Below are 23,034 nucleotides of genomic sequence, written 5' to 3' on the forward strand. Positions count from 1 at the left end.
ATTCCCAACACTTTGGGACGCCAAGGCAGGTGAATTGTTTGAGCCCAGGAGTTCAAGACCAGCCTGGGCAACGTGACGAAACCCTATCTTGACAGAAAAATACAAAAACTAGCTTGGTGTGGTGGCACACACCTGTAGTCTCAGCTACTCAGAAGACTGAGGTGCTGAGGTGGGAGGATCCCTTGAGCCCGGGAGGTAGAGGCTGCAGTGAGCTGTGATCGTGTCACTGCACTCCAGCCTAGGCGACAGAGCCAGACCGTGTCTCCAAAAAAAAGAAAAAAAAAAAAAGTTTTGAACCTACTATGATTTTAAAGAATAATGAAATTGAAAAAGTTGAGGATTCTATACCTGAGGTAATTAATACACTTTACCAGTCCGTGAGGGAACAGTCTCAGAAGGTCCATGTCTTGTCCAAGGACATCCTCAGAGGAAGAATTAGAACCAAAATTAAAGCCCTGTTAGAGTATTAGCTATGCCATATTACACGATACTTTTTCCTTCTGCGTTACCCTCTTATTTTCAAATTCTTCTATCACGCAAGTAAGAAGAAACGAGAGGGCCAGACGTGGTGGCTCACGCCTTGTAATCCCAGCACTTTGGGAGGCCGAGGCGGGCAGATCACCTGAGGTCAGGAGTTTGAGACCAGCCTGGCCAACATGGTGAAACCCTGTCTCTACTAAAAATGCAAAAATGAGCCAGGTGTGGTTGTGGGCGCCTGTAATCTCAGCTACTTGGGAGGCTAAGGCAAGAGAATCACTTGAACCCGGGAGGTGGAGGTTGCAGTGAGCTGAGATCGCGCCGTTGCACGCCAGCCTGGGCGACGAGAGCAAAACTCCGTCTCAAAAGAAGAAATGAGAGGAGGCGTTTTCAGATAATCCAGAACTTCATCTCAGTTGGGGAGTTTGTAAGATTATAGAAATATTACCCTGAATGTGAAATTAAGCAAAGCTCCCTGAGACACCCTCTTCACTCTCCTCGTGTTTTTGTCCCCATAGGTTGGCTTTCTGTCACCTCAGTGAGCAATGCTGCGAATACATCTCTGAAATGCTTCTGCGTAACAAGAGCGTGCGCTATCTAGACCTCGGCGCCAATGTCCTGAAGGACGAAGGACTGAAAACTCTCTGCGAGGCCTTGAAACGCCCGGACTGCTGCCTGGATTCGCTATGGTAGGCTTTTTGCTGTTTCTTTGAAGACCAAGCTGTCTTTTCAAGGGCATGCACTGCTGAGAATGGGGCATCTGAAATTGAGGAAGGCCGTAGTGTCTGTGCCTGGGCATGTGAAGGTTTAAAAAATACTTGCTTCAGATTCTTGTCGAGACCTTCATGTAAACAAATCAGCACCCTGGCTTCTGTGTCACGGATTTAATATGTTGCAAATAGTTCTCCAGTGGCATATAGGTAGAGGACTGAGAGAGCCGGAATTAGGTCTGGGACCTGAGGGGCAATTTCATGGCTAAGGTGATATTTGGTGCGTGTTCTACAAAACAAATGCACTTCACCAGGTGCAAAAATAAAGCCAAAATTCCAGGTAGAAGGGTAAAACGTGAAGGTGGGAGATCCAAAAATACACGTGAGAATTAATGTGTGTAACAGAGAATGCTTTAGAAGAAGACAAAGGGTAGCATGAGATCAGCCAGAAAGGAGATGGTGAAAAGACTTAATTTCATGTTATCAAATAGAGAAATATCTGGGTAACCCCTGTAGCGGCAGTGGCTGTGTTTTAAGAATTACCAGTTAGGATAACATGTTGTTATGCACTTTCCCTGAAAAATAGAGACTTCTGAAATCTGGCAGCGTGATTTTTACCTAATCCATTAGGAAATCAGTTTAGGATTTTGTATTGCTCACTTGAAGAGTATGTTAAATAACATAACAGAAACACCAAATGCATTCTTTCTTTCCCAAGGGTGCGTTAGGCTATCTGGGCCAATCATCGAAACTGAAAGACACCAAAAACGTCAGATACAATATTAAGAAAAAATTTAAAAGCATCTAGAAGCTAAACAGAAATATTCTTTTTTTTTTTCTTTTCTTTTCTGGAGACAGAAGAGTCTCGTTCTGTCAGCCCAGGCTGGAGTACAGTGGCACAATCTCAGCTCACTGTAAGCTCCGCCTCCCGGGTTCACACTATTCTCGTCTCAGCCTCCTGAGTAGCTGGGACTACAGGCGCCCGCCACCATGCCTGGCTAATTTTTTTGTATTTTTAGTAGAGACGGGGTTTCACTGTGTTAGCCAGTATGGTCTCAATCTCCTGACCTCGTGATCCGCCCGCCTCGGCCTCCCAAAGTGCTGGGATTACAGGCATGAGCCACCATGTCCAGCCCAAACAGAAATATTCTTAAGTAGCAGGCTAAGTAGATAGCACTTAAGGCTATCCAAAACTCCTTAAGACATATTTTAAAAACGCAACATAACCTTAAACTAGTACTGAACAGATGCCTGAAAGAAACAAGAGCAAATCATCTCAGGAGGTAGGTAATAGGATGACATGATCCTTGACCTCGGCTTATTCCTAAAAGGATTTTTTAAGGTCAGTAAATACCACACAGTTAAAATAACACAAACCACAAGGAAATAAAGCTCATTGAGCCAAGGACAAGTCAAAATACAAACAGCTACCAAACTATCTAATTATCTATAAAGCTATTATACTTACTATGTTTACAGAAAAATAACAAGTTTGAATCTTGGGGAAAAGGAGATGAAATGAGCAAATAATACAACTAGAAATTATAAATACAATAACTGACTATATGGGGTGAATAGTAGATTAGACATAATTAAAAAATTAGTAAAATAGAAGATAGGTTATAATTACCTAGAAAGCAGCGTGAAAACAGAAAAATAAGTAAACTATAGAAGAGCATATAAGACTTAGATGATTAAGACATTCTAACACACTTACTGGGAATCCCGGAAAGAGAAAGTATTTTAAGAAGGCTGAAATTTTTCTGTAACCAATGAAAGATTCTAATTCAGATTCAAGCATCCAAATAAGCACTTAACAGGATAAATAGCAGAGAAACTGTAGAACACCAGATACAAAGATGTTGGTCTGTAAAGATTTAACAAGGGGCTGGGAGCTGGGGGAAGTGATATCTACAAGAAAGGAGACAGACTTGGGTGAAGAGTAACGGTGGAAACCAGAGGGCAGTACAGTGAGATATTCAGTATGGCGGGGAGACGGGAGGGTGAATTGTCAACGTAGAATTCTGTAGCTACCAATAACTATCAAGAATGAAGATAAAAACACATTTTCAAATAAATACCAAGTTTCTTACCACCTAAACTTTTTTACTTCCTAAAAGTAATTCTAAAGACTGTTCCTTAGACAGAAGTAAATCATTCCAGATGGAAGAGAGATAGAGCAAAGAAAGGGGTAGATCTCTGGATAAATCTAAACAAAATGTGGATTGCATATAAAAATAATACCATCTTGAAGATTTAATGGAAAAAATATACAACAGCCATAACAAAATATAAAGGGGTAAATTAAGGTGAATACTCAAATTAGCAGAAAAGAGGAGACAATGATTAAAAAATTCCCGATCCAAAAAAGAACAAGGAAACAAAAATTGAACAGATAAGAAAATATAAAACAAGATATATATTTGAATTCAAATATACTAGTAATTAAACATAAACAGATTAAATGTTTCAGCTAAAAGACAGATTGCCATATTAAAACGTAACTAATGTTTATAAGTTACTTATTAAAACGTAAGGTTGTGGTTGTACAACATTGTGAACTGTAGTAAGTGCCACTGAACTGTTCACTTTAATATAGTTAATCTTATGTAAATTTTACCTCAATAAAACGATGAAAATGAAAGGATAGAAAAAAAGACCATGTAAATGTTAAACAAAAGGAAGCTTACGCAACTGTATGAATCAGACAAAATAGAGTTTAAGACAAAGTATTATTTGATTCATTATTTGGTTCATGCTAATTTTTAAATTATCTTCCTACTCAATTGAACTTTAAATCTTACAAGGTGAACATAATTACTTCCCATATAGAGTCCAGGAATCTAAGAGAAATCATAATGGAAATTAGAACATAAGTTGAAATGAAGAAAGAATATACTTTGCAACAAACTCAGATGGAGCTGTAGTGCATGTATATATTTTAAAAGGAATCTAAAGAATAATGAACTTAAGGATTTTTTTAATGGTAAAATAAACCCCCTAAAGGATGGAAGGAAATAAAAATAAGGACAGAAACTAATGAAACAAAAATCACAATGGAAAAGATCAGAAACCTGCAAGGTGGTTCTTTGCAAAAACAATTTTTGTTAATGTTGTCCTATAGAATATAATGCAAGCCACACATGTAATATTAAATTTTCAAGTAGCCATATTAAAAATGATAGTAAATATTTGAAACTAATTTTAATAATATAGTTTATTTAGCCATATATCAAACATCACTTCAATATGTAATCAGTACAAAAAATTACTAATGAGAGATTTTACTTTTTTTGTATTAACTCTCTAAGGTTCACTATGTATTTTATACTACGGCACATCTAGATTCAGACAAGCTACATTTCAAGTGCTCAGTGGTCACACGTGGCTGGCTATCACACTGAAGAGTGCAGGTCTGTCAACAATGGCAAAAGAAACATTACTACAGATGCTACAGATATTAAAAAGATTACATACGAGCAACTTTACACAATAAACTTGAAAATTTAGATATTTTCAAGACTCAATAAGCTTCTAAAATAATATAAGTTAAATGTACTCAAGAGAAAAGAAAAATGAATCAGTCAAATCTTTTTATATAGAAAATTCCAGGCTTAGAAGCCTTCATTGGTGATTCTTACCAGACATCCAAAGAATAAATAATTCTACTCTTACATCAGCTTTTTCAGGATCAGAAGAGAAGAAACTCCCCACCATTTTTTGTGGCTAGCATAATCTTGATGCCAGAAACCAATAAGAATTTTATTAGTTGTAATACAATCCTTACAATTTTTGTAAGAAAGCAGAATTAAAGGCTAGTGTCATTCATGAAATGCAAAAACACTAAACAGAATCCATAATGCATTAAAAGCAAGCAGAATCCATAAATGTGTTAAAAGAATAAACATAATAACTAAGTTGGGCTTATCCCCAAAATGTAAAGTTGCTTTAACATTACAAAGATTAGTAAAAAAATCAGTGTAAATCACTTTACGGTTAAAAATAAAAATCATGATCTAAAAATGCAGAAAAGTTTGAATTAAAACATACAATTCTTGAAAAAAACTATTTGGGAACTTCCTTGATGGTCTAAAGAATATGTTCAAAAAAATCTAAAGCAAACATTTGTCTAATGATGAGAGAAAACCTTTCTCTTCAATATCAAGAAAAAGATAAGAATGGTGGCTATAATCACTTCTAGTCAACAGTGTCCTGAAAATCTTAGCAAATGCTTCAAGGTAAGAAAACACTAAACCTGTAATCTTTGAAGAAACACCTAATTCTATGCAGATGATTTGAATGTACATAGAAAAATCCAAGAAAATCTGTAGCTAAGTTATCAGAATTAGTCTAACAAGCTTGCTTGAAACAATATATCAAAAACAGTTACTGATATACCAACAAGAAGTAATAAGCTAGTGGAATTAAATAAAAGTACCTTTTACAGTAACATAAGAAATTACCTAGAAATAGCTACTGTGATATATGTGAGACTTTTGTGGAGAATATGATCAAATTATGGTATAAAACAGAATGTTATATTCAAAGATTGAAATATTCAATATCTAAAAAGTCAGTTTTCTATAAGTTGAATTCATTTGCTTTCATGAAATCCCAGTGAAAATGCGATGTTTTTGTTTGGTGATTGAGTTGAACTTGAAAAGTAAATTTTAAAATGTGTATGGAATTTGCAAGAGGCCAAGAATACCTAACAAACACCTAAAATATAAAAAGTGGGCTGGGCGCGGTGGCTCACGCCTGTAATGTCAGCACTTTGGGAGGCTGAGGCGGGTGGATCACCTGAGGTCAGGAGTTCAAGACCAGCCTGACCAACATGGTGAAACCCTGTCTGTACTGAAAAAAAAAAAAAAATACAAAATTAGCTGGGTATGGTGGTGGGTGCCTGTAATACCAGCTACTCAGGAGGCTGAGGCAGGAGAATCACCTGAACCCGTGAGGCAGAGGTTGCAGTGAGCCGAGATCGTGCCATTGCATTCCAGCCTGGACAACAAGAGTAAAACTCCGTCTCAAATAAAAATAATGTAGGAGCCCTTGCTCTAAATTTGTCAAGACTTTCTAAAGTTTTAGAAATTAAAAAAATATGAGATTCACGCAGGGATAAGCAGACAGACCAGAGACATAGAATAGAGATCTCAGAAACAGACTGATGCATGTGTGTTCAGATGTTGCATCATGGAATAGCATATCACTGGTGCAGAGAGAGGATAGACCTTCAACAAACAATGCTGAGACAATTCCAGTTGTCCTTCCATATCCACAGGAGGTTGGCTACAGATTTCCTGTGAGGATTCCAAAATCTGTAGATGCTCAAGTTCCTTATGTAAAATGGCATAGTGTGTGTTTGTTTTGAGACAGTCTCTCACTTTGTCGCCCAGGCTGGAGTGCAGTGGTGCAATCTCAGCTCACTGCAACCTCTGCCTCCCGAGTTCAAGTGATTCTCGTGCCTCAACCTCCTGGGTAGCTGGGACTACAGGCACGCATCGCCATGCCTGGCTAATTTTTTGTAATTTTTTTTTTTTTTTTTTTTTTTAGTAGAGATGGGGTTTCACCATGTTGGCCAGGCTGGTCTCGAACTTCTGACCTCAGGTGATCCACCCACCTCAGCCTCCCAAAGTGCTGGGATTACAGGTGTGAGCCACCGCACCTGGCCTATAGTGTTTGCATGTAACTTACAGGCATCTTCCCATAATACTGTAAATCATCTCTAAGTTACTATGATATGTAATACAATGTAAATGTTGTGTGAAAAGTTGTTATACTCTATTGGTTTTTTCATTTGTATTTTTTATTGTTGTGTGTTATGTGTTATTGTTTTAATTTTTTAATAATTTCAGTCTGCCACTAGTTGAATCTGTGGATATGGAGGACTGACGGTGCCTATCCACATGAATAACAAAGGCTGTCGTGCTTTGGTGTCTTTTCCTGATATTAGACCGAGGTGTAATAGCCTTTAAGCATGGTATCCTTACTCCTTTGCAGTTTGGTAAAATGTTTTATCACTGCTGCCGGCTGTGAAGACCTCGCCTCTGCTCTCATCAACAATCAAAACCTGAAGATTCTGCAAATTGGGTGCAATGAAATCGGAGATGTGGGCGTGCAGCTGTTGTGTCGGGCTCTGACGCATCCGGATTGCCGCTTAGAGATTCTTGGGTGGGTATCACCAAGCTCTTGGTTATGTTTTCATGAGTGGCAAAGACGGAAAATGGATGGGAAGAAAGAGAAAGATGAAAACTCCAATAGGACCATATAGCAGCTAGCTGTGGTTGCATCATGAACCAGTGTAAAACTTCAGGGCTTAAGGCAATGAGAAGTTAGATTGCTGCTGGCTCTGCTTGTCTGGGCAGGCATCAGTGACCTCAGCCAGGTGTGCTTAGGAAACTGTGGTTAACTGAGGGGTTGGCTGGTTTGGGTTGACCTCGCTATATGGTATGGAGGTTGGCTGGCTGGGTTGGCTGCCCCCTTGGGGAAGACAGGTGTAACTGGCCCATGTCTCATTATCTAACTGGTTGGCCTGGGCTCATTGACATGGCATCTGTATCAGTTTGCCAGGGTTTAAAAAGTACCATGGACTGGGTGGCTTAGATAATGAATTTATCACTTCACGGTTATGAAGGCTGAAAGTCTGAGATCAAAGTGTCAGCAGAGTTGGCTCCTTCTGAAGGCCATGAGGGAGAATCTTCTCCAGGCCCTTCTCCTTGTCTTGTCGACAACCATCTGTCTTCTCCCTGTGTCTTCATGTTCTCTTCCCTCTATGTGTGTGTGTGTGCCCAAATTTCCTCTTATAAGAACACCAGTCATATGATTAGAGTCCCCCTAGTGTCCTCATTTTAGCTTAATTGCCTCTATAAAGACCTTGTATCCAAATATGATCACATTTTGGGGTACTGGGGTTTAGGACTTCAACATATAAATTTTGGCAGGGAAAGAATTGAGCCCATAGCAGCATCTCAGGAGTTCAAGAGATGAAGTATAGAAAACATCGAAGATCACCAGGTGTGACAGCTTATTCCTGTAATCCCAGCACTATAGGAGGACAAGGCAAGCCAATAGCTTGAGCCTAGGAGTTCAAGACCAGCCTGGGCAACATGGTGAAACCCCATTTCCACAAAAATTGGCCACCAGCCGTGGTGCATGCCTGTAGCCCCAGCAACTCAGGAGGCTGAGGCAGGAAAATTGCTAGAACCCAGGAGGTCAAGGCTGCAGTGAGCCATGGTCATGCCGCTGCACTCCAGCCAGGATGAGAGAGACCCCATCTCCAAAGAAGAAAAGCATCCAAGGTGGTGGCTCAGAACTCTCCTAACCTTGCTTCCATTGTGTTATGTTATCCAAAGCAAGGTATGAAGCTGGCTCAGATGTTATATTATCCAAAGCAAGGTATGAAGCTGGTTCAGATGTTATATTATCCAAAGCAAGGTATGAAGCTGGCTCAGATGTTATACTATCCAAAGCAAGGTATGAAGCTGGCTCAGATGTTATATTATCCAAAGCAAGGTATGAAGCTGGCTCAGATGTTATACTATCCAAAGCAAGGTATGAAGCTGGCTCAGATGTTATACTATCCAAAGCAAGGTATGAAGCTGGCTCAGATGTTATATTATCCAAAGCAAGGTATGAAGCTGGCTCAGATGTTATATTATCCAAAGCAAGGTATGAAGCTGGCTCAGATGTTATACTATCCAAAGCAAGGTATGAAGCTGGCTCAGATGTTATATTATCCAAAGCAAGGTATGAAGCTGGCTCAGATGTTATACTATCCAAAGCAAGGTATGAAGCTGGCTCAGATGTTATACTATCCAAAGCAAGGTATGAAGCTGGCTCAGATGTTATACTATCCAAAGCAAGGTATGAAGCTGGCTCAGATGTTAAATTATCCAAAACAAGGTATGAAGCTGGCTCAGATGTTATACTATCCAAAGCAAGGTATGAAGCTGGCTCAGATGTTATACTATCCAAAGCAAGGTATGAAGCTGGCTCAGATGTTATACTATCCAAAGCAAGGTATGAAGCTGGCTCAGATGTTATATTATCCAAAGCAAGGTATGAAGCTGGCTCAGATGTTGTACTATCCAAAGCAAGGTATGAAGCTGGCTCAGATGTTATACTATCCAAAGCAAGGTATGAAGCTGGCTCAGATGTTATACTATCCAAAGCAAGGTATGAAGCTGGCTCAGATGTTATATTATCCAAAGCAAGGTATGAAGCTGGCTCAGATGTTATATTATCCAAAGCAAGGTATGAAGCTGGCTCAGATGTTATACTATCCAAAGCAAGGTATGAAGCTGGCTCAGATGTTATACTATCCAAAGCAAGGTATGAAGCTGGCTCAGATGTTATATTATCCCCAAAGCAAGGTATGAAGCTGGCTCAGATGTTATATTATCCAAAGCAAGGTATGAAGCCAGAAATAGATGTTATATTATCCAAAGCAAGGTATGAAGCCAGAACTAGACTCTAACTCTTAGTGGAATCAGCTGCAAAGTCACATTGCTGTGGGCAGGGATACAGAGAAGAATGGACACTTATGGCCACTTTTACCACCTACCCACAGACGCATGATCTGAGGTCGTAAACACTGGACTGTAAGAGATTGTACTTGAGGCAATGGGGTGTGCCTCAGCTAGATGTCTAGCTCACATCTCATCCTACCTCCACCCTGAGGCTGGGGCCACAGCTTACCATGTGTCTTTTTATTGCAGGTTGGAAGAATGTGGGTTAACGAGCGCCTGCTGTAAGGATCTCGCGTCTGTTCTCACCTGCAGTAAGAACCTGCAGCAGCTCAACCTGACCTTGAACGCCTTGGACCACACAGGGGTGGTTGCGCTCTGTGAGGCCCTGAGACACCCAGAGTGTGCCCTGCAGGTGCTCGGGTGAGCTGGGGTCTGTTGTGCTCTATGGGCAGAGTGCTCCGGGCTAAGAAGGGATTGGCTGGGACCTGCAGTGTAATCACATTGCATTTAAAATGCAAATGACGATCCTTGTCTCAGGGTTGTTGCAGGAGTAAGAACCAAGCAGGTGAGTATAAAACTCTTACCACAGTAAGTGGTGAACGGTGAATGTCTAACAAATGGAAGCACTTGTGAAGTGGCCTCATTGGCTGGGAAGCACTTGTGAAGTGGCCTCATTGGCTGGGAAGCACTTGTGAAGTGGCCTCATTGGCTGGGAAGCACTTGTGAAGTGGCCTCATTGGCTGGGAAGCACTTGTGAAGTGGCCTCATTGTCTGGGGTAACAGCTGAGGTTCATTGTCCCAGGGCCGTGGAGATCCAAGGATGCAGACACAGAAAGAGTGAGGTTAACAGCAGAAGTTTAATAGGCAAAAAAAGAAGAGCTGTCTGCTACAGAGAGGGGTCTCAGAAAAATGGATTGCCGGATCCATGGTGAAATGCAGAGGGTTTTATAGACAAGCCAGTGGGGAGGTAGTGTCTGATCTACATAGGGCATGAAAAACTGGTTAGGACCAGGTGTGCCGTTTGCATAGGGTGTGAATTTCTGGCAGCCCCCACCCCAGTCTTTTATTAAGCAGGCAGGTTCTCTGCCTGAGCTGCACCATGTTGCCCATTTCTCTCTTACTGTACCCATGCTAATAAAAAAAGGGAAGATGGCGCTTCCATGGTGAACAGGCCTGGCCCCCAGGTAGCTCTTTTCACTGGTGCAGCTGCTGGCATTCCCCTCGTGCAATCTTCCAGCTCCCTTATTTATGTTTGCAGCTCAGTTTTTCAGGATGCTCTTTGTTAGAAAAGAAATGATTTCTTGGGCTGCTTTTTGTTAGAAGGGAAGCTCTGCTGAGGACTTTTGCCCTCACTATCTGCCTAAATAATTTTTTACCTCCTATATCACTTGTCACTATAATACAAATTATGATACATAAATATTTATATTTTAAATATTTATTTGTAAATAGAAGTTATATGTATATTCATAAGTATAACATTTATAAATATAAACATATTTTATATAAACATATAATTTATATTTTAATTTGTTATATTTATAATTATATATAATCCCACAAACGTTATTTTACTAGATAACTATAGAATCCTTAACATTTATTTTTCTCATTCATTTTCCCCTACTGTTTTCAAACCAATATGAGATGAAGGCAATCATAGGCAGTTATTAGGCTGTTCATTTCCAGAAAAGGGAAATATAATACATTATTTTACTAGATAACTATAGAATCCTTAACATTTATTTTTCTCATTCATTTTCCCTGTTTTCAAACCTATATGAGATCAGGGCACTCATAGACAGTTATTAGGGTTCATTTCCAGAAAAGGGAAATATAATGGGTTAAAATTGTTATAACTCTAACACTAAAGAACATTCACTGATTTTTTTTTTTTTCATTTTGTGAAGATACAGGTTTGTTTTCTTGAAGTCCATCCTTATAAATCTCCACCTGGAAAGGCTGAGTGCTCGGCATTATTTCTTTCTCATTTTAATGTTTGCTAAAGATTCAGAATGTAGACTACCAAAGTAGACACGTGATTAAGGGGAAGGACTCGAACTGTCTGCATTCTGAGTCATGGAAGTCTGTGTTTGTCTCCTAGCCTTGCCACGTTTGGCCCTGTAAGCCAGGGTAAGGCATTTGTCCTCTTTGATTATCAGCCTCCTATCTACAAAATAGGGATGATTATTTGGCATGGTAATTATGAAAGTATGCATCAGATAATGTGATAACTATGACAGAACTAAATAAGTGAGTTTTCATCTTCCTCCAGCCCCCACCATAGATAGTCTCACAAAGATGTGTATTAAGATACATAGTTGCGCTAAAGAACATAGCTTACCCCAACAGTGTGGGACAGTTGCACGCAAACAGATGCCAAATGGAGATGAGAGATACTATACATAAAAGGAAGGACCAAGACATGGTGATACTTAATCCTTCTGTCTGATTCAAAGCAATGATACAATGTATGGGGGCTCCAAAAACAAATTGCTTGAATTTGTATCCAGACTACCACTTTCTGGTTTTGTGACCTTAACATTGTTCTCATTGTCTTCATCACAAGTCGGGACAATTATGCTACCTCATAAGGCAGTTGTGAACATTTAATGAGATAGGCATGTAAAAGTCTTAGCAGAGGGCCAGGACCCAGGTACTCAGATAATGGAAACTATTAATACTTTATCTTTGAAAAAATAAAAATAGCTTCAGTCTTTCTCTCTAACTCCCACTGACTTCTTGTTGCAAATCCAAATGTTTATGTGGAGTTCATGCCTTCTATTACCAATTCTGGACATTTATTTATGTCCAGTGACATATTGGAGCCAGCTCCTACAAGCTGGTGAGAGCCACGTGTGTGTGTGTGTGTGTGTGTGTGTACCTGTCTTTGTAACTCTGTTAAGTGACAGCAAGTGGGCAGCTCAAAATTGGCCATGATTGGCTTGGAGAATTTACACCACAGAAACTGGCAAAGCTATAAATTGGGACTTTATTTATTTATTTTCTGGAGATCCAGGGGTAACATTTATCAGCATAACACTGCATTTGATGTGTATGTCTTTCCTCTTGGAGGTAACACCAGGGTTTCCTAGGCTTGTCCTGGGATAAATTAGGGAGAAAGATGAGCTGCAGAAAAGGGAAAAAGTATGTGAATTAAAAATGGAACCTCTTAAAATATTTTACCAGGCTGAGAAAAACTGATTTTGATGAGGAAACCCAGGCACTTCTGACGGCTGAGGAAGAGAGAAATCCTAACCTGACCATCACAGACGACTGTGACACAATCACAAGGGTAGAAATCTGATTGCGAGGAACCTGGGCTCTGACTCAAACACCTGCAAAGGACAGGGACTGGGACCGTTACTTATATGACACTGTACCCAGGAGATACAAATCATTGACACTCTGAGTTGCGAGATTTCTAGCACCCCATTCATAGATTTTATATGATATTTGTGGTTTTTATGTGTTCTGTGGCCTTGGACAAGCCACTGAAAGGCCTTCATGGTCTCTCGGTCTCACAGGGACCTCTTAACCCCTCAATAAAGTGTTATATTTCTAAACATTGGAAAATCTTTTTTTGCCTTTTTTTATTTGTATAAATTTAAGGGGTACGAGTACGGTTTTGTTACATGTATATATTGTGTGGGAAAATCTGGGCTTTCAGTATGCCTATCACACAGATAGTGTACATTGTACCCATTAGGTCAGTTCTTACCCTGCACCTCCCTCTCACTCTCCTGAGCCTCCAATGTCTACTATTCCACACTTTTTTTTTTTTTTTTTTGAGATAGTTTCACTCTTGTTGCCCAGGCTGGAGTGCAATGGCACAATTGCGGCTCACCGCAACCTCCACCTCCTGGGTTCAAGCGATTACTCTGCCTCCTGAGTAGCTGGGATTACAGGCATGTACCACCATACCTGGCTAATTTTGTTTTATTTTTGTTTTTGTTTTTTGTTTTTTGTTTTTTTTAAGTAGAGATGGGGTTTCTCCATGTTGGTCAGGCTGGTCTTGAACTCCTGACCTCAGGTCATCTGCCTTCCTCAGCCTTTCACAGTGGTGGGATTACAGGTGTGAGCCACTGCACCCAGCCACTCTTTATATATTATTTAGCTCTCACATACAAGTAAGAACATGCATTATTTGACTTAGTTTCTGAGTTATGTCACTTAAGATCATGGCTTGAGTTCCATCCATGTTGCTGCAAAAGACATGATTTTATTCTTTTTATGGCTGAATAGGATTCCACTGTCTATAAATCATGTTTCCTTGATCCACCCATCTGCTGGTGGACGCTTATGTTGATCCCATGACTTTGCTATTGTGGAGAGTGCTCCAGTAAACACATGGATGCAGGTATCTTTTTAGTATGATTTCTTTTGCTTTGGATAGAACTCGGTAGTGAGGTTGCCGGACAAAATGGTAGCTCTATGTTTAGTTCTTTGGGAAATCTCCATATTGCCTGGAAAATCTTGAAATGGTGTTTGCTACTGATGAATGACTGGAATAGGAGTGCAGGTTGAAGAAACTGTGGCCCCCCTCCCCGTGTTGACCTGGAAAGGCGCTGGCCACACTGAAAGCACTAGAAAGGCTGGTCTGACTTGGGCACTCTTCTTTCTGCCAGTCCTACTAGGATTCCAGGTTGGGCTCCTGATCTGTTCTTGCCTGGTGAAAGCACCTTTTTTATTGGTACATAATAGTGGTATATATTTTGGGGTTCATGTGAATGTTTGGGTAATTTCCATGGCATTGCTATGGAAGACCTCTCCTCATGGTCTTTGCCTCTCATATTCTTCCCCAAACTCCCCTCTGGCTCTCCTTTCCTCATTGGGCCTCTTGAGTTCTGAGGCTACCCTGTCTCCCCTCCCTTTGAATAAAGATCTCCTGGGAGTGGGAGCTGAAAGGAAATTTTAGGAATGTGGGGGTATTTCACTTCTGAACTTTTTTTTTTTTTTTTTTTTTTTTTTTGAGACAGAGTCTCACTCTGTCACCCAGGCTAGATTGCAGTGGCGCGATCTTCGCTCACTGCAACCTCCACCTCCCGGGTTCAAGCGATTCTCCTGCCTCGGCCTCCCGAGTAGCGGGGATTACAGGCGCGTGCCACCAGGCGTGGCTAATTTTACTATTTTTAGTAGAGACAGGGTTTCACCATGTTGGTCAAGCTGGTCTAGAACTCCCAACTTCATGATCTGTCCGCCTTGGCCTCCCAAAGTGCTGCGATTACAGGCGTGAGCCACTGTGCCGGGCCTCACTTCTGAACTTCTATGCCGCTGATTTAGGAGTGAAGATTGAGAAAATCAGCAACCTGAATGTCCACCAATGGATGAATGGATAAACAAAATGTGGCATATAAATAAAATGAAATACTGAGTCTTCAAAAGGAAGGACATTCTGATATATGACACAACATAGATGAACCTTGAGGATATTATGCTAAATGAAATAAGCCAGTCACAAAAGAACAAATACCGTACATCTTCCTTCTATGAGGTACTTACAGTAGCCAAATTCATAGAGGCAAAAAGTAAAATGGTGGTTACCAGAGGACAGGGGAAGGAGGAGAAAATGGAGTTATTTAATGAGTACAGAGTTTGGCAAGATGGAAAAGCTCTGGAGATGGATGGTGGTGATGGTTGTACAATGTGAGTGTGCTCAAGGCCACAGGGATGTATACTTTAAATGGGTTAAAATGGCAAAATTTTGTTATGCATGTTTTAACACAATAAAAAGAAAGTGGGGAGTCTGGGTGCAGTGGCTCATGCCTGTATTCCCAGCAGTTTGGGAGGCGGAGGCAGGTGGATCACCTGAGGTCGGGAGTTCGAGACCAGCCTGACCAACATGGAAAAACCCTGTCTGTATTAAAAATACAAAAAGTTAGCCGGGCATGGTGGTGCATGCCTTGAATCCCAGCTACTCAGGAGGCTGAGGCAGGAGAATCGCTTGAACCCGGGAGGCAGAGGTTGCAGTGGGCAGAGATCACGCCATTGCACTCCAGCCTGGGCAACAAGAGTGAAACTCCATCTCAAAAAAAAAAAAAAAAAAGGTGTGGAAAGAAAAATAACAAAGAAACAGGAAAATTTGGGAAGTCATTTAGTCTGTCATCTGTAAAGTGGTGATGATTAAGCACTTCCCACCTGGGTGCAATAGACATGATAAAATATAAAAGCAGCTTGAGGAACCAAAGAACCTATTCTCCAGCTACCTTAATCATGTTCATGAGATGTCCGTTTCCACCACCAGCAGGAACATTAACATTTTTCTCCTAACAGTTTTCCCTCCACTAAAAGTAGAGGTCAGTAGAAAAGAGGGAGAAAGAAGAGCTGATAGAGAACAGGTACTGAGCTGCCCAGCACAGTGGCTTACGCCTGTAATCCCAGCACTTCGGGAGGCCAAGTCAGGAGGATCGCTTGAGCCCAGGAGTTAGACACCAGCTTGGGCAACATAGCAAGACCCTACCTCTACTATATATATACATATATATATATATATATATGTTTTTTTTATCTGGGCGTGGTGACTTATGCCTGTGGTCCCAGCTACTCAGGAGGCTGGGGAAGGAAGATCACTTGATCCTGGGAGGTTGAGGCTGCAGTGAGCCGTGATCACACCACTACACTCTAGTCTGGGTGACAGAGCAAGGCACTGTCTGAAAAACTTTTTTAATCACAAAAAAAGAGGTACTGAGCTATAAAAAGTCTAAGTTACAAGTAAAGAATCTTAATGACAGAATTGAAGGAGATTATTCACCCAAGAGCTATTAATACATTGACAGGTGCTTACCACAAGCTGAATGTTTTATATGTGTTATTTCAATTCTTGCAACATCTGAGGTTGATGCTATAAGACCCTTCTTGTAATGGGAAAATTGACTTAAAGGGTATAAGCAACTGCTTCCAAGCTAAGAAGCTGTCACTCTGGCTGCCTTCGCCCTGGGAATCCTTTTCCACCCAAGTTCCTCCATTATTCCTGGAATTCCATCTCTGTCTCTTCTTCAGTCCAAGCATCTCCTGGGCTGTTTCAGCACTCTACCACCTCTGTCTCTTATAACCTGAGCTGTGCACCAAGCTTGACTCACCTCAGCCACACATTAGCCCTGGGCACATCTAACCAAGCTTTTAAGATTGCATGGTAGGCCGGGTGCGGTGGCTCATGCCTATAATCCCAGCACTTTGGGAGGCTGAGGCGGGTGGATCATGAGGTCAGGAGTTCGAGACCAGCCTTGCCAACATGGTGAAACCCCGTCTCTACTAAAAGTACAAAAATTAGCCGGACACGCTGGAACACACCTGTAGTCCCAGCTACTGAGGAGGCTGAGGCAGGAGAATCACTGGAATCTGGGAGGTAGAGGTTGCAGTGAGCTGAGATTGCACCATTGCGCTCCAGCCTGGGCAACAGAGCAAGACTGTCTTTAAAAAAAAAAAATTACAAGGTGGTGGGTGAGGAAGTGAGTGTCAAAAAAGACAGTAAGCAGGGTGGGTAAAAGAAGGAGAGGGAGGAAAGGTGAATGAAGCTGGAGACACAAATAATCCGTCTACCTTCCTCATAAGTATAGGCTTGAAGTTAGACAATTGGTCACAAGCTAATTGGTCTGTCTTGGTTCACGGGCTTCATAATTTGGAGGCAGCCTAGAAAAAAGTTCAGCAGTCAAGGTACACTGGAATCCCTTCTATCTCATCTCTTTTCCTGAATCACCAATTACCCCTTCCAGACCCCCTCCAAGACCTATTATGGAACGCCCCCAGTCCTACAAAGTAACATTGGCCTGACTGTACAGTGGCTTTGAAATCATCTGTCTACTCTAAAAAAAAAGTTGCTTTAAGATAGTTTGATGTAATTGAATTCTAGGACAAACATAGAAATTGTAGAATAACAACAAAAAAAATCCTAAAAATTTAGTAATTGAGTAGACTAAATATGATTGACTTGAGAATTGATCAGTAAATTGAAAATTTAGTAATTGAGAATTTGTGGATCAAGCATTAAACAGAGGATATCCCTGTGTTTTTGTTTTTTGAGATGAAGTCTCGCTCTGTCACCAGTCTGGAGTGCAGTGGCGTGATCTCAGCTCACTGCAACCTCTGCCTCCCGGGTTCAAGCAATTCTCCTGCCTCAGCCTCCTGAGTAGCTGGGACTACAGGTGCCCGCCACCATGCCCAGCTAATTTTTATATTTTTAGTAGAGACTGGGTTTCACCATGTTGGCCAGGATTGTCTCGATCTCTTGACCTTGTGATCTGCCTGCCTCAGCCTCCCAAAGTGCTGGGATTACAGGCGTGAGCCACCATGCCAGGCCATCCCTGGTTTTTTGTTTGTTGTTGTTGTTGTTTTTCTCTGAGACAGAGTCTCGCTCTGTCACCAGGCTGGAGTGCAGTGGCATGATCTCTGCTCACTACAACCTCCACCTCCCGGGTTCAAGCAATTCCGCTGACTCAGCCTCCTGAGTAAGTGGGACTACAGGCGTGCACCACCACACCTGGCTATTTTTTTTTGTATTTTAGTAGAGACGGGGTTTCACCATGTTGGCCAGGATGGTCTCAATCTCCTGACCTCGTGATCTGCCTGCATCGGCCCCGCAAAGTGCTGGGATTACAGGTGTGAGCCACCGCGCCCAGCCATCTCTGTTATTTTTAAAGAAACAATGGAGAAATCTTGGGATAGTCTTTATTTATCTTGTCAGATTATCTATCAGGAATAACATGGTTAGCCAGGTGTGGTGGCTCACACCTGTAATCCCAGCACTTTGGGAGGCCAAGGCTGGAGGATTGGTTGAGCTCAGGAGTTTGAGACCAGCCTGGGCAACATGGCAAAACTCCATCTCTACTTAAAAAATTACGTGGTAGCACACACCTGTAGTCCCAGCTACTCGGGAGGCTGAAGTGGCAGGATCCCTTGAGCCTGGGAGGCAGAGGTTGCAGTGAGCCGAGATGGTGCCACTGCACTCCAGCCTGGGTGACAGAGTGAGACCCTGTCTCAAAATAAAATATGGCCCATTTTAATAGCTGGTAACTGAATATGAATCAATGAGATAAAGATTAAGGCAATTAACCTTTGATTTTATTTTTAACCTTTATTGCCCTGACAATATTTTCTAAATTAGTTCACATATGTCTCCCACTCTTTTTATCCCAGATTTCATCTACAAAGGGCAGTAAAGATATAGAAAAAGGAAGAGAATGAAGTATTTATTTCAAGGACTCTGGGTTTTACTGTGTCTAATAGTGAGAACATGGATGGATAGAAGGATTATAGCCTTCAACTTATTGAAAGATCCCATCAGGTGTTGTAAAGTGAGTCAGATCTTAAAATAGAAAAGTTGGATTTATAGGCCAGTTTGACTTGCCATCTCTGTAATCTGTTGTAAAGCATTTTCTTTTGGTATCTTTGCTTTTAATCAGTAAGGTAAGGCTATCCTATGTTATAGGGCTTTGATGGGGATTTAGACCCTCTAGGAAGGTGTTTTATAAGCTATGAAATGCTAAATGGATCTCCAGCTATTCTGTAAGACTGCTTCTGATAGCGTCTGCTTATTGAATAATAAAATAGTACAAGAAAGACTCTTGGTGTTAGAGTGGGGGAGAGAAAATTACAACTTAATAAGATCTTATTCTTCATAGAGATTTCCATCCATGACACATTGATTTCACATATCCTGTGCGGGATACAGTTTTATATTTTCAGGTGAGTAAAGTACATTTTAGAAATGTTACACAGCCACAGAGCTAACCAAGGCAGAAGTGAAAGCCAAAATTGGGTCTAATTTAATTACAAATTGTTTCTGCCCTCATCATTTTGAAGATGAGGTAATTAGGTCCAGAGAGGGGAAGTGACTGACCCAAAAGTAACAAAATAAGGAATTATCCTGGGGTGTAAAGACAGAGTCTGTGGCCGGAGGCAGACCATATTTCTGTGCAAATGGATAGGACAGAGTGGTGGTTAGTTCATGGAGGAAGGATGGAAGACCACATCGTTGGCATCTAACAACCAAAATGATTAAGAAAAACTTTATTTTGGCTGGGCGTGGTGGCTCACGCCTGTAATCCCAGCACTTTGGGAGGCCAAGGTGGGCAGATCAGAAAGTCAAGAGATCAAGGCTATCCTGGCCAACATGGTGAAGCCCCATCTCTACTAAAAAAAAATACAAAAATCAGCTGGGCATAGTGGTGTGTGCCTGTAATCCCAGCTACTCGGGAGGCTGAGGCAGGAGAATCGCTTGAACCTGGGAGGTGGAGGTTGCAGTGAGCCAAGATTGCACCACTGCACTCCAGCCTGGAAACAGAGCGAGACTCTATCTCAAAAAAGAAAACTATTCCAGATGGATAAAATAAGCAAAAGGGCAGTGGCCCTTATGATGGTTTTGTATTAACCTGAATATTATGATTCCTGTAAACAGGGTCCCATTCTACCTCCATGTCCTGCACATCTGCAGAATAGAGAAGACTTCTACTTTCCGGAGAAAATTTATTTCAAGTCTCCTTGAGCAAGTCTTAAGTCTCAACCCATATCATCCAATCCTTTGTGTATCAGAGGGTTTGCCTCTCTCGTCCTGCAGCTAACTTAGGTTGACACTTTCTATGCCTCAGAGCCTTTGTCTTACCAGGGTACAGATGCTGGTAGATGTGGCAGTGGGTACTTGTGGAAGATCCTGATTCTTATTTCAAGAAATATGTAAAATCAACTGAGCATGAAAATGGAGAACTGTGAGGACAACGGAAGTTGAGAACGGGTTAAACCAGTATGTTACAGTATCGTGTGCAACAGTAGCGTGAGCAACGGTAAGAAAACTCTTAGGATTAGCCATAAATTTAAGCAGGGTTGAACATCCTTCTTCAGCATGTTCAGCTATCTGGATACAAGTGTGGGGTATGTAGAACATTGGGAAAAGGTTTGTGGTTTTAAGTGCATAGGACAAAGTGAGAGGGGCAGGCAGAGCATGGAAGATGTTGACTAGACAAATTTGAGGGGCTGTTTAGAGTACTGTCAGCTAAATAGATAAACTCTAAGCGGGGTGAAGTATAGCGAAAAGGCAGCTGTCTAAGCGGGGTGAAGTATAGCGAAAAGAAGGGTTTGGGATTTTATTCTACTTATAAGCCAAAAAGCTAGCCTGTTCCTGTTTCATGGAAGCTGGCAGAAGACATGAGACTCCTGGCCCAGAAACAAATAATTTTATCATCCATGACAAAAGCATGAGTCAGTATTTCTTGTTGCTTTTAATCAGTTACTCATACTTCCCAAGTCTCACAGCTTTGGGTGCTATAAAGGGTCCATGATGGGTGACTGTACCTGCTGTAGACTGGATTAAGAGAAGCACACTGAGCTTAGGGAATCTTCTGATTTTCAATAAGCAGACCAAGCCTGCTTTTTGTCTGGGGTAGAAAGTTACCTTTATCCCTCAAGTTTGCTCAGTGCAAACACAACCTGGCAAAAGTCCTTGGCAAAAAAACAAAAATAAAGAAATTCATGTCAGGTTCCAACATTTTTTGCATACCCATAGAGAATGTACAGGGGTGCTTAGGGCCCATGATAAACAGCCTCTTGCTGTAGTGTATCAGTGAGTTACCAATGGAATCTACAGATTAAACTCTGGTTAGAAACAGAGTCAGTCAGGAAGATATGAGATGGTTGTTGAAGAGGCAAATACCAATTAAAAGTTAAACTACTAGGCCAGGCGCGGTGGCTCACGCCTGTAAACCCAGCAGTTTGGGAAGCTGAGGTGGGTAGATCACGAGGTCAAGAGATTGAGACCATTTTGGCCAACATGGCGAAACCCCATCTCTACTAAAAATACAAAAAGTAGCTGGGTGTGGTGGCGTACGCCTGTAGTCCCAGCTACTCGGGAGGCTGAGGCAGGAGACTTGCTTGAATCCAGGAGGTGGAGGTTGCAGTGAGCTGAGATCGCACCACTGCACTCCAGCCTGGGCAACAGAGCAAGACTCCATCTCAAAGCAAAAAAACTACAAAATAATTGCAGTCATGAGTAATAAGAATTTCTGGAGTTTGAGCATGAAAGAGGCTTAGATACAGCAGAAGATACTGTCATTGAAGATGCAGTCACGCAGGGATGTCTGATCTTTTGGTTTCCCTGGGCCACATTTTAAGAATTGTCTTGGGCCACACACTGATGGCTGATGAGCTTAAAAAAAAAAAGTCCATGCGTACAAAAGTTTATGAATTTGTGTTGGGACCTCATTAAAAGTGGGTCCAGGCCATGGGTTGGACAAGCATGGAGATTAAAATTAGATGTAAGGAATACAGGCTGAACATCCCAAATCCAAAAATCCAGAATATAGAATGTTCCTTTTGAACACTGAGATGATACTCATAGGAAATGTTCACTGGAGCATTTCAGAATTCAGAATTTTAGATTTGGTGTGTCCAGCCAGTAAGTACAATGCAACTATTCCAAAATCTGAAAAAATGCAAAGTCCATGCATTTCAGATAAGGGATACTCAACTTGTACCACTGGAGGGGTTGACGGGGGGACCAGGAGCTAAAATCTTTTAACTGAAGTCTAATTTGGCAGTCCGGAAGTGACTTCGAAGAACAAGGGGTCTAAATCTAAAGACACGAGGATAGAGGCTGAGAGGGAGACAGAGGGGTGAAGAGAATGGTCGCGGAGCAGAAGGTGAGGAAGAGACCACCCACCCGATTAACCACTAGGCTCCCTAGACAAGACAACTACGCCCGAAAAAGCTGTAAGAGAAGCAATGTCCTCAGAGGAGACGCAGGTTTCAGAGGGAGGGAGATAAAAGGGACCATTTCAACCTATTCTCTAAATATAGGTTTGCTGGTTTCCAAAGAGCACAGTGAGAAGGTTTCGGGTGAAGAAGGGCAGGAGATGGAATAAACTCAGAAAAGTACATCGTAATGAAGAGTGGGAGATAGGAATCAATCCAGGCTGGGTGCAGTGGCTCACGCCTGTAATCCCAACACTTCGGGAGGCCGAGGCAGGTGGATCACTTGAGGCCAGGAGTTCAAAACCAGCCTGGAAAACATGGTGAAACCCTATGTCTACTAAAAATATAAAAGCTAGCCAGGCCTGGTGGTACATGCCTGTAATCCCAGCTACTTGGGAGGCTGAGGCAGAAGAATCACTTGAACTCGAGAGGTGGAGGTTGCAGTGAGCTGAGATGGTGCCACTACACTCCAGCCTGGGTGACAGAGTGAGACCCTGTCTCAAAAAAAAAAAAAAAAAAAAATCAATGCAGAGTCTAATACTTCTTGGGGGAATCAGTATAAGTGAAAATAAAGGCATATTAGGAGTTCTGTATGTCTATGTGGCTTAATCACAGTATAATAATTATGGAATTATAAACACATCGATCCCACTTCTCAATCCATGAGAAATGAGGCTTTGGGCTTTCCTGAGGTATTTTTG

At 41.5% G+C, this 23,034-nt stretch overlaps 1 protein-coding gene across 2 annotated transcripts in view; it reads left to right on the forward strand.

Annotated features, from left to right (window-relative positions):
* NLRP4 (NLR family pyrin domain containing 4) overlaps positions 1–13,230 on the forward strand; it is a 45,384-nt gene extending 32,154 nt beyond the window's left edge. Inside the window, exons 7-10 of one of the 2 annotated variants that reach the window (XM_054539113.1) lie at positions 996–1,166; positions 7,188–7,358; positions 9,905–10,075; positions 12,845–13,227. In XM_054539113.1, the coding sequence (XP_054395088.1) occupies positions 996–1,166; positions 7,188–7,358; positions 9,905–10,075; positions 12,845–12,962 (631 nt within the window). In that variant the 3' untranslated portion in view covers positions 12,963–13,227. Of the gene's footprint in view, positions 1–995; positions 1,167–7,187; positions 7,359–9,904; positions 10,076–12,844 lie in introns of both variants that reach the window. The other variant, XM_024237165.2, reaches the window with a different exon arrangement.
* Positions 13,231–23,034: the final 9,804 nt, after the last annotated feature.

This window comes from Pongo abelii, chromosome 20 (assembly GCF_028885655.2).
Source record: "Pongo abelii isolate AG06213 chromosome 20, NHGRI_mPonAbe1-v2.0_pri, whole genome shotgun sequence".
In the NCBI taxonomy this organism is placed as follows: domain Eukaryota; kingdom Metazoa; phylum Chordata; class Mammalia; order Primates; family Hominidae; genus Pongo; species Pongo abelii.